Source organism: Chelonoidis abingdonii, chromosome 3 (genome assembly GCF_003597395.2).
Source record: "Chelonoidis abingdonii isolate Lonesome George chromosome 3, CheloAbing_2.0, whole genome shotgun sequence".
NCBI classification, from domain to species: domain Eukaryota; kingdom Metazoa; phylum Chordata; order Testudines; family Testudinidae; genus Chelonoidis; species Chelonoidis abingdonii.
In genome coordinates this window covers 176,104,472-176,117,967 of record NC_133771.1, presented here as the reverse complement: position 1 = coordinate 176,117,967, position 13,496 = coordinate 176,104,472, and the positions used below count along the sequence as shown (strand labels likewise).

The following is a 13,496-nucleotide window of genomic DNA, read 5'->3' as shown; positions in this document are numbered from 1 at the left end:
GTCCTCAGGACAAATTAATCAATTAAAATGCTTGCTTTAAACCACGTTTTATATTACACATGGTACACTCACGACAGAAGGTCCTTCCAGCTTCTGGGCGTGGGATACTGCCTGGAGGTACTTTCTGTCAGCTGAGAGAAAGGTCCTGGCTGTTGGGGAGAACGGTGTGCTGTGTGCTCTCTGCAAGCTCGTCCTCTTCTTCCTCCTCCTCCTCCTCATCTTCCTCATCCGCAGAATCCTCCAAAAGCATGGCTGAGATTACCCCGCCTGGGAATCCATGGTCAGGGGTGGGGTAGTGGGTGGAACCTCCCCCTAGAATTGCGTGCACTCAGCAATAAGTGGTTTGTGGCCTGCCTTTGAACCTTAGCCGTTTGCCTTCTTTGGTTTTGCTGGTAGGCTTGTCTGAGCCTCCTTAACTTTCAACAACAGCGGCTGTACTGAGTCCCTGGTGGCTCTCTCCATCATGGCCTTGGAGATTTTTTTTCAAATGTTTTTTTCAATTTGTCTTTTCGAATGGAAGTTCTGCTAGCAACAAAAATCCTCGTCACCCATATAGCGATCAGATCCAGTACAAGCCTGTACAGTCATGCTATGCTGCACTTTACGATTCGTGAGACTTAATGCCTTATTTGTGCTGATGAGCCCTGCATGGTCACGCTGTGCTGATTCAGCTCTCCATGAAGTGGGCAAACAGGAAATGAAATTCAAAAGTTCGCGGGGCTTTTCCTGTCCACCTGACCAGTGCATCCGAGTTCAGATTGCTTTCCAGAGCGGTCACAATGGTGCACTGTGGGATAGTGCCCGGAGGCCAATACTGTCAAATTGCGGCCACACTAACCCTAATCCGACATGGCAATACCGATTTCAGCACTACTCCCCTCGTTGGAGGATTACAGATACCGGCATTAAGAGCCCTTTATATTGATATAAAGGACTTCGTTATGTAGATGGATGCAGGGTTAATTCGATTTAACGGTGCTAAATTCGATATAAACTCATAGTGTAGACCAGGCCTCAGTATGGCCATTCGTATGTTCTTATGTAAAAATGCAAATGGAAAGCACAGTTCTACAGCCCTTATTGGCATGGTTGACACCTGTGAATTCACTGTCTGATCTCACACCAGTGTAAATGAGGATTACTCCTTTTTGTGCATATTCTGGCTTTGGGCCATGGGCACGCGCATAACCAAAAACATCCATGTTCTAGATTCAGATGCTGAACTTCTGTGCTCTAGGTCTGGCCAGGGCTGTTGAGAGCGGGTTCAGGCCCCGGTGAAGAAAATTTTTTCGGACCCCTCAGCAAGGGTGGACTGGCTAAACAGGGCCGATGAAGCTGGGTCCCAGGCCCCCTTCCGGACTGCTGGGCCCTGGTAATTTGTACTGGCTTTCCCTGCTCTTGTCGGCCCTGGGTCTGGCTCCCTGAAATCACATAGGGGAAGGATTCAGCAAGGTACTTAACGATGAACACAACTTCAAGATGTGCCCATCGCTAAGCATGTGAGCAGTTCAGTCGTATGTGCTTAAAGTCAGGCACGTGTTTAAGTACTTTACTGAGATCCAGTTCTGCAGGCTGTGTTCAGACTGAGCCAGGAAGGAATATTTTGGGAAGATGTTTGGTTGTATAGAGTCCCCCTCTCTGATTTATTGGTGCACACAAGAAATCTGACATGGTGGGCTCTCTCTGGGCCTGCCAGGATACTACAAAGGTAACAGTCGTTTGTACCCATTTTGGAGGGACAAATGAAGAGTGTGTGTAATAATACTGTACAGACTGTGTATTGACTTTATGTTTTGGCAGACATCAAGATTTATTGTCCCTTGAGGTAAATATTTATATTCTGGGTCAATACATCTTGATTTTTTCAGCTCTACACAAGTCGATAATTGCTTATCATAACATTTGAGACCTGAGGTCCAAACTGAGATTTTGAAAGTGGAGCTGCTAATGCTTTGTTACGTCTCTGTACTAGAAAGAATACCACTTTGTTGTGTGTGCATTTAAGATCATAGATACATTTTATAAGAGCTAAAATATACTTAATATATGTATCATACAGCTTATCAATCAAACAAATGTTTAGGTTTTTTGATAATGGATCATTTGAATGAGGAAAAAAATCAGTAACATTTTTTAAAATGTGTTTTTCTTTATCTTATTTTTTTTTAAGGCATTGGCATGTTCTCTTTCAGGTGGCCTGGCATTAGCTCAAGTACTATTTTTTTATGTGAAATACCTGGTTCTCTTTGGTATTCCTACTCTTATTATTCGAATGGATGGACTCAAACCTCCAGCTTTACCTCGCTGCGTGAGCACAATGCACAGTTTCACTGGAATGTGGAGGTCAGTAAGTTTCATTTATTATTGATATGACAGTAATTTTTCAGTGTATTGATAGTGTGTGTGGTCTGAACTATTCTTTTTTTCATCTTTTACATGATCTTCAGTTTGAGGTTTGCTTTTTTTCATGCCACAGAGATACAGGGAAGCCTGCCTTTCAGGATTTTCAGTGTCTTAATGATTAGAATTAGATCCATGACACTTGACTCCACTAAGCTGACTATTTTTTTCTAGATATTTAAGAAATACAATTCATTTTTCAATCTTGGTCCAAAAAATACCCTTCAGTTGAAAATTCATTCAGAGAAGGATAAGAAATACATGAATAGTTACCCTGAGACCAGTGGCGGATTAATAAAATTGCCACCCTCCCCCCTGCGCCAGCTCACCTACGCTCCCCCATGGCAAGCCTGGGAGGGAGGGGGGAAGAAGTGGAGATGCGGTGCGCTCGGGAGATGGCAGTGGTGGAGCAGAGGTGAGCTGGGGCGGGGAGTGGTTCCCAGCCTCCCCCGCCCCCTGTTACTCTTGCGCCCTCGGGCCCCAGCTCACCTCTGCTCTGCCTCCTCTGAGCCTGTGGCTACTTGCTTCTCTCTCCCTCCCAGTGCTTTCGCGTGGCAAACCTAGGAGGAAGGTGGAAGGAGGGAAGCGTGGCGCGCCTGGGGGGAGGAGGCGGGCCAGGGATTTGGGGAAGGGGCGGAGTTGGGGAGGGGGCATGAGCAAATTTGCCGCCCTCAGCCTAGGCTTTGTTGGCCTAGGCGATAATACACCGCTGCCTGAGAGGAGAGTTGTGGATTATAACACTTTAATAGGAAGAAAACTGTATCTGAAGAAAACTTTCCATAGCATTAGCATGTTAAAAACAATATTTGTTCATTTTTAGCATGAAATTCTGTCTCCCCCAGGTCTAAGTAAACATTATGGGCAATCAAAATGAAAACTGTGGTTGTGAAGCTTAGAAATTGCTTTAAATAATTAAGCCTGTCAGCTTTTTGGTGCCAGGTCTCCTTTTTCACTGTGTGTTTGTACAGGGCCTAGCATGATGAGTAGGGCCCTACCAAATTCATGACCATCTGTGAAATCTGGTCTCCCACAGTGAAATCTGGTCTTGTGTGCCTTTACCCTACACGATACAGATTTCACGGGGGAGACCAATGTTTCTCAAATTAGGGGTCCTGACCCAAAAGGGAATTGCAGGGGAGGTCAACATGTTGTTATTTTAGGGGGGGTTGCAGTATTGCCACCCTTACTTCTGTGCTGCCTTCAGAGCTGGGCAGCTGGAGGGTGGTAGCTGTTGGCTGGGCACCCAGCTCTGAAGGCAGCAGCCCACCAGCAGCAGCATAGAAGTAAGCATGGCAATACTGTACCATGCCACCTTACTTCTGCACTGCTGCCTTCAGAGCTGGGTGGCCAGAGAGTGGCGGCTGCTGAGTGAGGGCCCAGCTCTGCAGGCAACAGTGCAGAAGTAAGGGTGGCAATACCATACCATCCTTTTTTCTGTGCTGCTGCTTGCAGAAGTTCTGCTTTCAGAGCTGGGCTCCTAGCCAGCAGCCGCTGCTCTGCAGCTGCCCCGCTCTGAAGGCAGTGCCGCTACCAGCAGAAGTAAGGGTAGCAATACTGCAACACCCCTGACAATAACCTTGCGACCTCCTCCTCCCCACAACTCCATTTTTGGTCAAGATTCCTACAATTACAATGAAATTTCAGATTTAAATAGCTGAACTAATGACATTTACAATTTTTAAAATCCTATGGCTGTGAAATTGATGAAAATTGGCTGTGAATTTGGTAGGGCCAAATGATGATGCTTGATGTGGTAGGGATTCTATGTACAGTTGTAATACAAATAAAACTTTTTCCTTTTCCTTTCTTTAAATTAATAGACCTGCATGCTGCAGTACTATCAGGACTGATTTGGATGATTTTTTTTTTTTTTTTTTTTTGGTCAGAAGCTGACCATATCAAAGAAAACTAATTATTTACCAGGATTTTGCTTTGCGGCAGTAGAAAACTTTCAAAAAAGGAATGGGTTATGTGGCTGAGGTTGTAGAGAAATAAATAAGACATTCTAAAATAATTAAAAATCCAAGCTACTTAATAAGAGACCCCTTTGGATTAGATTCTTGTTTGAAATTGTGAACTGAACTTTTGACCCTTCAGGTTGAAAAAGAAATCTTTTTGTTTTTTGCCAGCCTGTGAGCTGATAGCAACATCTTTTGGCCTGCCTGAACTTTGAAAGCAGAGTTTGAATCTGTAGCCAGTGTTTTCCTGCTGTGTCAATTATTACTCTGTGGAATCTGAGCATTGCTCCTGAAGTGTAAACTAAATTGAACATCAGCACAAATACAGACAATATTATTGTGTTGGATACAAATAAACCATGGAAGAATTGTTATTGACTGTGAAGGTAGAGTAGCTGCTTTTTTTTTTTTTTTTAAAGCTTTCGGTACACTTCCAAAAATATATATTAAATATTTTAGTTATAACACTTTCAAATTTTATTAGATCATTGAAACTTTTGTTCCACTAGGTAACCAGATTTAGATTGTTTTGCACTCTTACAGTAGAAGAAAAATATGTTGTTTTTTGCCAAAATGTCTCATTCACTGATGTGCATAGGGAACAATCATGGCCAGAAATAATTAAATATGATATTTCACAGATTGGATTTGTGTATTGAAATCAGTTCACGTCCAGCTGATTTGATGTGTTGCTATGAAAGCCATATGAGTGGTAGAATTTCCCATGGCTACTAGTGAATTATGGGTCAATTTCAGTTATCTAAGAAATCTCACGTAGCTTGCCCTCTGCATCCCCTGAGTTATGATTCTCTCATACCCTTACAGTTAAACTCATGAATCACTGCTATCCACAGGGCTGCAATCCTTTTTATGTGTTCAGTGCCTTATATAGAAATATCACCATCGGAGGTGGAAGCTAGAATAACAGCCTTTGTTTTTAGTCTAGAGGTCTGACTATCGCAGGAGTACCTGGTCATCCCATCAAGAATTTCAGTAGTGTATCTTGGCTGCATCCAGGATATCAAAAAGGTTGGAAAGCAAAATAGCCTGTGTTGTGAGGTCTAGGAAACTGTTGTTGCCTAATTCTGATACAAACGCAGTATTTAATTTGTGTGTTACCAGGCTTCAATGACTACCCTCAACAGCTGTGTCACAATTACAGTAGTAATAGGATGGGGCCTGCTGTTAATGTTGTGCAATATGAAGACTTGCACTAGAATCTGGCTTTTTGGAACAACAAAAATCTGAGGCTGGTAAAGACTCTTAGGGCTAAGGTGGGGAATAGAATATTACCAAATACATAAACAAATACAGAATAGACTGTAGTGGTGACAAGCAGACACTGTCAGTGAAACAGCAGTTTAAAGATGGCATTCAGAGAGTATAAAAGCAAGATGATACTCACATTGATAGATGCATGGAGCCTCTAGGTATAGTAGAATGTGAGGCTATGGAGATTAGGAGGATAATGCTAATATCACATGCAAAGCAAGGATATCAGCTGAGTAAGGATTTCACTAAGTATTGTTCCTGGTAGGTTGGACAGATTGATTTTGTTCTTACACCAGCATCGCATGTCCTTAAAGCATAGAAACAGAGATGCTTGCATTGCAGATTCATGCAAGAGTTCCTAGTAATGATTGGTACTTGCCTGTTTCATGGTGCGATGTAGCATGTAGAACATCTTGGGACCAGAAAGAAAAATCCCATGGTCTGTTGTTGAAAATATTAGGAGAGCTCAAGAAACAAAGAAGGCTGCAGAGAAACAATCCATGTGCTTCCCATATGACACTAACCAATTATCCAGCAGAGTGTCTATTGCAAAATGGATGCATACAAAAATAGTAATAAAGAGACATGTTACCCTATTTATTGACAGTAGACTGTTGCTAATTGTTACTTTACTGGTTCAAAAATGTTCGTGGAAAAAAAATCAGGAGTCTCTGCAGTTCTCATCAAGGATACAGTTACTAAGAATGGTAGTGAGGTTTATATGATTAAGATGTCATTGTTTTTCCTAAAGTTTATTAGCACATTATACAGTATTATCATAAGTAATTAAAACTAACTGCATTTGTGAAAATAGTGTGATATCCAGCTCTGGATTTATGCAAGATGGGACAATAGCTCCGTGACAGACCAGGATAGAGTGTCTAACTGACTCTTAATGACTGCATTTCCAAATTTCAGCCACAGGGAATCAAACTGCCTTTTATGTAGAGAATTAGCAAGAGTATTGTAACATCAAGGTAGCTAAGTACATGTGATAACAACCAGTATTGTTGGAGGCTTAAAAATGCTTAAAGAAATCCTTCTAGCCTAATGCTTGCTATACAGATCCTTAGGCTACAAGCAAATAGTTCAGTAAAATTAAAAGAGATTGAATTCTGTTGTGGCGTTAACAACTTTACACTGATACCCAGAAATTAGTTCTGGTTGAAAAAGTGCCCTCTTAGTGGGATACTGATGATTAAGGGTCTGGAAACTAGGAATCTAACAGATAAATAATATACATTACAACACCTGCTAATTTCAGTGTGTCAATACAGAGGATGATTCCTGCAGGAGAATTCAGTGGAGAAGCCTGTTAAACATTTTCCAGAAATGTTAATTAGCCCATATACTGTTTATGAAGAAAAGTGTGTTTCTATTTTATGTGCCCATTCTACTTGTTCGGTGAGTATGGAGCACATGCATATGCAAAAGTAAATGATCAATGTATCTTGAAATTCTATGGAAACACCATAAACTCTCTCTGACAGGAGGACATTTACTGTTAGGGACTACAGTGTGGAGACAAGGAAACACAGCTACGCTTCTTCCTCCTCTCCCTTTCTTGGATAAGTGGTGCTCCCCCACAGCTCCCTATCCTCCTTGAATAGTGCAGTCTGAATTTCCCCTTGCTGATTCCATCCACTTAAACCACTCTGTATTATCTAGGGTCCAGTCTTTACTGGCCTTACAGACAAACTTAAACATGTTTCAATCCTGGCATCTGCAAAATACTGTATCACAGTTTGGAGGCAAATATGGGGGTGGGAACAGACATTTCTTAAAAAATGGTCTTACGACATTGTTTTAGCCTAGGGTCAGTGAAGCCTTGAAGATGAGGACTCTCCAGGAAAGGGTAGGAAGGAGTTTGTCGGAGACAGGTTTTTATAGGGATATCTTTCTGATTTGTACATCCAGAATGGAGGAAATGTAATTGGAGAGTGGTAAAACAGATCCCAGCCAGGAGCATTAATGTGTTGAGCAAGGGGATGGAGAAAGGTCTGGCATTTTGAGCTGCCATGTAACAGATTCCAGATTGCATTCCATGCTTAGCACCCTAATTCTTGTCCATTTAGGTGTTTGAAGTGATGTGTCTCCAGAAAGAAGGAGAAAGATTTGTGCCACTTTAAATGATAGACCCTGCTCACGGAGAGCAAACATGGTTCTCTGCTGGAACTTCAGTCTTATCCTCAAGATAAAAAATCTTGGAGTATGGCATGGACCAGATGGGAAATGCTTCTGCCTAGAAGCAGAATGTGCTGGCCTGCAGGGCAGGAGCCAAACTCTGTGATTGTGTTGTGTTACCAACAGAGCAGCTAAAATGTTGCTGGAACAACGTGAATTGACTTGCTGTGTGATGAAAAAGTAGGTACCCTTGCCAAGAGTTTGTGTGTGTGTGTAAAATATTAATATGTTAAAAATATCCAACAGATATATCGGTGACATCAGATAGTTGCAGCTGGGTTATGATTTGAAGGAGATTGATCTAAACAATCTAGGTCATCTGCCTCCTTATTGTTAATGGATTATTTGCCTTTATATGATGAAAGTATATTATTTACGCTAGATCTTAGGGAATTGTAAATTGTAGGCTAGAAATTTTCTGTAGGTTAATAATATTCCTGACTGTAAATGTGCAGTATAAAACAGGCCTATTAAGTGGTAAGTGTCTGTGTACCTGCCTGTGATGGGGTCAAGACTCACCACTGCTGGCACCTCCCGCTGGTTGCTTCAGGAATTAACTCTTCAGTTATGGAGCACCCTCCGCGTGTGGTGTCTTGCTGACCATCTGCTCTGCTGCCTTGGGACCCGCATTGCTCCCTGCTCAGCGGTGTCCTCTTCAGGACACTGCCCTCTCTCAGTGCCCACTACTCCATTCTCACCCCCTTTGGGTAGTGGTGGTGGTGGTGGTTTAACAGCAGTCTTTCCTCTTGCAACTGCTGGAGTGGCCAACCACAACCCCAAAGTCTAGCCCCTTAGCTCAGGGGCAAGTTGCAGTCTGTATTGGCCACAGTTTTCTGGAGGGAAAGGGGGACCAAGGCACGCCCACTGCTTTGGGTTCCGATCCAGGGACCCTCTAGCGACAACCTCTTTCTACCCTCCTTCATTCCCCTCTTGTCCGCCTTTCTTCCCTGGGCCACTTCCCCTTTGTCCCTGTGCACCTTCTTGGCCCTTTGTAGCAGAGGTCACAGCCCGACAGATAACTGGGCTGGAGCTCTCTCCTGCTCCCCAGAGCCTGCCCAGCACTGCTCTCTCCAAGGTGCTGGCTCCTTACCTCAGGAGCCAGTCCTTCTCCCTTGTTAATCAGAGAGAGATTGACTTCTCCTCTGCTAGGCAGCCTTTATATACGGCCTCGCCCAGCCCTGATTGGCTGCCTCTTCTCTGCCCTGATTGGCTCCCCACAAGCCTTTGTTGATTGGCTACCAGTCTGCACAGCCTCAAAAGCCTGTTCCAGCCCTTTTCTCAGGGAGTGGGGTGATTGCCTCACCACACTGTCCCTTTCTCCTCCAGATACTGTCTTCTACCTTCCCTCACTGTTTTCCTTAAAGGCTTCCTAAAATTGCAGTTACTTCTCCAGTTGTCTTTTATGTCTGCTGGAAAAGACCATATGAGAAAATGTTTCTCCTTTTCATACTGCTCACTCAAGGGAAAAGACTCTCAAATATTAAGGCCCTGAGTGTGAGCCTGATAGACCAGCTTGATTGTGTGTAACTTTTTTTAATGATGAACAGCAAACAATTGGAAACCCAGTCATTTATCAGCTGCTTGCTCTGCTTTAGACATTTGATGTCACTGCGTAGACTGCAGTTGCAGTATCAGAGGGTTTATACTGTAACAAAATCCTGTGTTATGCATTTGGTGGGGAGAAAGGAGGGAAGGGGGAGAGAGAGGCTAATTTTTCTCTCTGTGTTAGGATTACTTTCTCTCTCAGGGAGAGTCAGGGAGAGGGAAAGAGAAGGAGGGAGGAAGGTGAATTGTCCTCTCTGTTTTGTGATTCAAGGAGTTTGAATCACAGTAATCTTCCAGGGTAACCCAGGGAGGGGAAGCCTGGGAGAGGCAATGGGGGGGACAGAGTTTACTTTCCTTGTGTTGAGACCCGGATCCTCTGGATCTTCGGGTTCCCTGGGCAAGGTTTTGGGGGGACCAGAGTGTACCAGGCACTGGAATTCCTGGTTGGTGACAGTGCTACAAGTACTAAGCTGGTAATTGAGTTTAGAGGAATTCATGCTGGTACCCCATCTTTTGGACGCTAAGGTTCAGAGTGGGGAATTATATCTTGATACCTCCTGTGGCAATATAGGGAAGAGATTGAGGGAGGAGTGAGAATGACCAGCATATTTAGGATCTGCCCACCAACCCCACCCACTTTGTAAGGGAGCACTGGGGCAGCATTTGTCCCAAAGACTATATTAGCAGCTGTGCTACTGTCTTTTGACTTGGGAGAGGATTTCCTGTGGGACTCAGAAGAGACATATTGTACAAAATTTACTTGTTTTGAATAGAAAATCAATGTTTGAACCCCTGTAAATGGTCTAGCAGCTTTCTCCAAGAAGATCAGATCTTTCTGGGTAATTTCCTTTAATTCTGGCCCTCTGTTCTGAAATCCCTTCCCTCCAGTGGGACGTAACCAGCAGCTAAAAGCAAAAGATGAGAAAAGGCAAGACAAGTTTGTGCTTCCTTCTCTGTTCTCTGCAGATTATGAATGTCATTTTCAGGCTGTTTCTAGTCTTTGATGGCAAAAAGCTAATGGTGAAAGTTTTCCAGTTTATCATAGACGCTGCATTTGTAAAACTGTTTTATAATTATTTAGAATGGTTTTGAATTTCTGTCCTGCTGAAGTGAGTGAATCCTCACCCCTCTCATTTAACAAAGTGTTCACCTCAGAACTACCTGTGCACCAAAAATTTCAATGTATTAGATGATCTCCTAAACATAGCAAAGGGCTACTTACAAAGCAACTTTGAATTAAAAAGAATTTCTCTTACAATGCTGAAATGTTCTAGTTTTAGTAATTAATCCATCAATTAAAGGGAGCTTGTGTTTGAAATCCGTAAATACAAGAAATAGATATTACCAATTTGAGAGGGAACAAACCCAAATACTTTAAAGTCTAAGAGCCGCTATAAGCCCTCACCTGTGCACACACGCACTGAGGTCAATAAGGGGTGTGAGTATGAGAGAGAGAGAGAGAGAAAGAATTGGACCTGAGATCAGTTGTAGAAACTATATATGAAAAAACAGTTTTCCAAGGAGACCTTTTGTTTCCATGTACTTGTAGTTAATCAGGATATATTTAAAGAATGCAGGTGGGTTTTTTTAAGATGCCTGCAGTTTTGAAAATTGTTTCTATTGTAAGACTAATATCCAGAAGCTAGTGAGGAAAGAGCTCTTTACTTCCTGTATTGCTGAAAAGGGAAAAGTGGTGCCATAGAGACCTTGATTTGCAGAAACTGCCTACCAACAATCCTCTAGTGAGGAGTCACCGTAACTCATGAACTTGGATTTTGAGGGGTTGTAGGCTCCCAGAGAGGCTCAGAAAAAGGAAGTAGCTCTTAGCTGGTGGCAAAGAGCTCATTTCCAAGCAGCTTGGACTCTGCTTAAAGGTCCTAAGTGCTCTTGGCTTCCCTTCTGGGGAGACTTCGCTGTGAAGGTAATGCAGAGAACAGCAGCAGAGCTGAGTGGGCTCTGGTGGGACCCTGCCTATCCATCACCTTAACGCTAAATAACAAACTGGCTTTGTTCCATGGGAATGAAGACAGATTTGCAAAGAGGTACTTGGCTTATAGCAGCCTGCTGATCCAAACCATAAGTGAGGTTTGGTGGGCAGATGAGGGGGGCTAATCAAGGAACTGTCATCTGTGGGACATGCACTGGCAGATGGATAGGGAGCTGGACAGATTACTACCAAAGTTACTGGAAAGGGGACTGGGGGGCATTTTGCTTTTTATGTTCATATATATTCTGTTGCTGTGTTTTCCCAAGTTTGACTGTGTTCTCTTTCCCCTATAATGATTTTCTTGTTTGTACTGTTTCGGGGTGCTTGCCAGTATGGAAGTTCTGCCTGTTGAAGCTACATTAATTTTGCTATGGGTCCTCAATCCTGTTTAGTTATTTGTCAAAAGGGACTCTAGATATATTGAAACTGGCCTTTTTTGCTGACATTTAACCACCTGGCAGACGGGTTACACAATAACAGGATGTCATAAAGCAAGAAATGTACCTCATCTGCTGTTCCAAATTTGTTCTGAGATTATCTTGTGCCAGCATGCAAATTATAGGGGTTTTTATTGTTGTTTTTTGTTAGGTTGGTGTCATAAACAGATGGTTAAGGGTTAACATCTCTTTTACCTGTAAAGGGTTAAGAAGCTCAGTGAACCTGGCTGACACCTGACCAGAGGACCAATGAGGGGACAAGATACTTTCAATTCTTCGAGTGCTTGCTCATATCCATTCCAGTTAGGTGTGCGCGCGCCGCGTGCACGTTCGTCGGAGAAACTTTTACCCTAGCAACACTCGGAACTCTTCTCAGCCATTATCTGAGTTGCTAGGCGTAGCTCTCCTGGAACTGTATGGCCAAGCAGTGAACCAAGAAAAGGTGCACTGTCCATAGATTCAGATTTCCATCAGCCTCCTCTTTTCTCACGTTATCATTTGCTCAGTACTTTTTCCGCTTTGGCATTTTTTCTCCTAGGTATAGTTCGATGGGCACTTCCCACTATTTTGTCTCTCACTCCTCTTCAATGCTCCAACTCCTCCTCATTTCTTTTCCGTCTCTGTGGATTCACAGATAAACTGCAAGGCCTGGCTGATTGCCAGAAGAGAACCTATCATCTCTCAGCAAGCGGTCACTGGCGAGGGCGCCAAAACCATGGCGGCAGTTACATATCTGTAGAAAAAGACACAGAGTGTCAAAGCACTTCTCTCATTAGTCCATGACACGCGCAAAATCGAACAATCACTTTTAAATAAGCAAGGAGCTAGCAGGAAGAGAGAGAGTGGCAGGTTAAATCCCTGTATGTGAAGGCAGGATTATAATACGGCTCACATTGATCTTCTCAACCAGTAACTCCACAGAGATACAGACTGGGAGGACGTAACGCTACTGGAAGAATCTCACGCACGCAGGTTGCAGATTTTGCCTGGGCCAGTTGCCACGCACTTTACACATATATGCTGCGAGAATGTGACATGACAACAGCGAACACCTGTACCCATAATCAGACAGACATTCTCAATGATACATAAAAGTGTACGTAACGCCGCTATCTTGGATCGGGTTTTTTTTTTTTTATTATTCTTTTTTTTGTCTTTTTTTTTTTTTTTCTTGCTGTTTTTTTTTTTTTCTTCTTTTTTTTTCTATTCTGTTTTTATTATTTTAGTATCTAATATTCTTTTTATCTTATCTCTTTTTTTTTCTCTCATATTCTTCCTAAATCATCTCTCATGTTCAAATATAGACTAGTCCAAAAAGGCGCGATTAGCTTATTTGTTTTCTTTAACGTTGTAATATGTAATCTGGCGGAGATAGATTTAACGTCTGTGCTGTATCCTGTAATCTAGGCTGGCGGGCGGGGAGTCCGTCTATCTAAAGTAACTGAATACCCTGTACAGCATTTCCAACTTGATTTACAGAAATAACTTTACTTTCTCTTTAAAAAGAGTTTTTTTCTTTAAACCGACCTGAGATTGATTTTTCCCCCTTGTTTTAAGACCAAGGATGCTGAACTCAACCAGGATTGGTGCTGGAGAAAAAAGGAAAGGAAAATGTTCATCCTCTTGTTAAATCCAAGGACTTTGAATCGTAAGCTTCCCAAGGCAACCCAGGAGGGAACGGGGAGGGGAAAGAGGGGCGAATGGTTTAGTCTC

The 13,496-nt window shown here is 42.8% G+C and overlaps 1 protein-coding gene across 8 annotated transcripts in view; it reads left to right on the top strand.

Annotated features, from left to right (window-relative positions):
* HHAT (hedgehog acyltransferase) overlaps positions 1 to 13,496 on the top strand; it is a 406,300-nt gene that overhangs the window by 77,347 nt on the left and 315,457 nt on the right. For all 8 annotated transcript variants that reach the window (XR_012655622.1, XR_004371388.2, XR_012655621.1 and 5 more), the window contains one exon: positions 2,193 to 2,343. Coding sequence is in view for 5 of the 8 variants with exons in the window: in XM_075064349.1 (XP_074920450.1) it covers positions 2,193 to 2,343 (151 nt within the window). In the remaining 3 variants the exon portion in view is untranslated. The remainder of the gene's footprint in view (positions 1 to 2,192; positions 2,344 to 13,496) is intronic.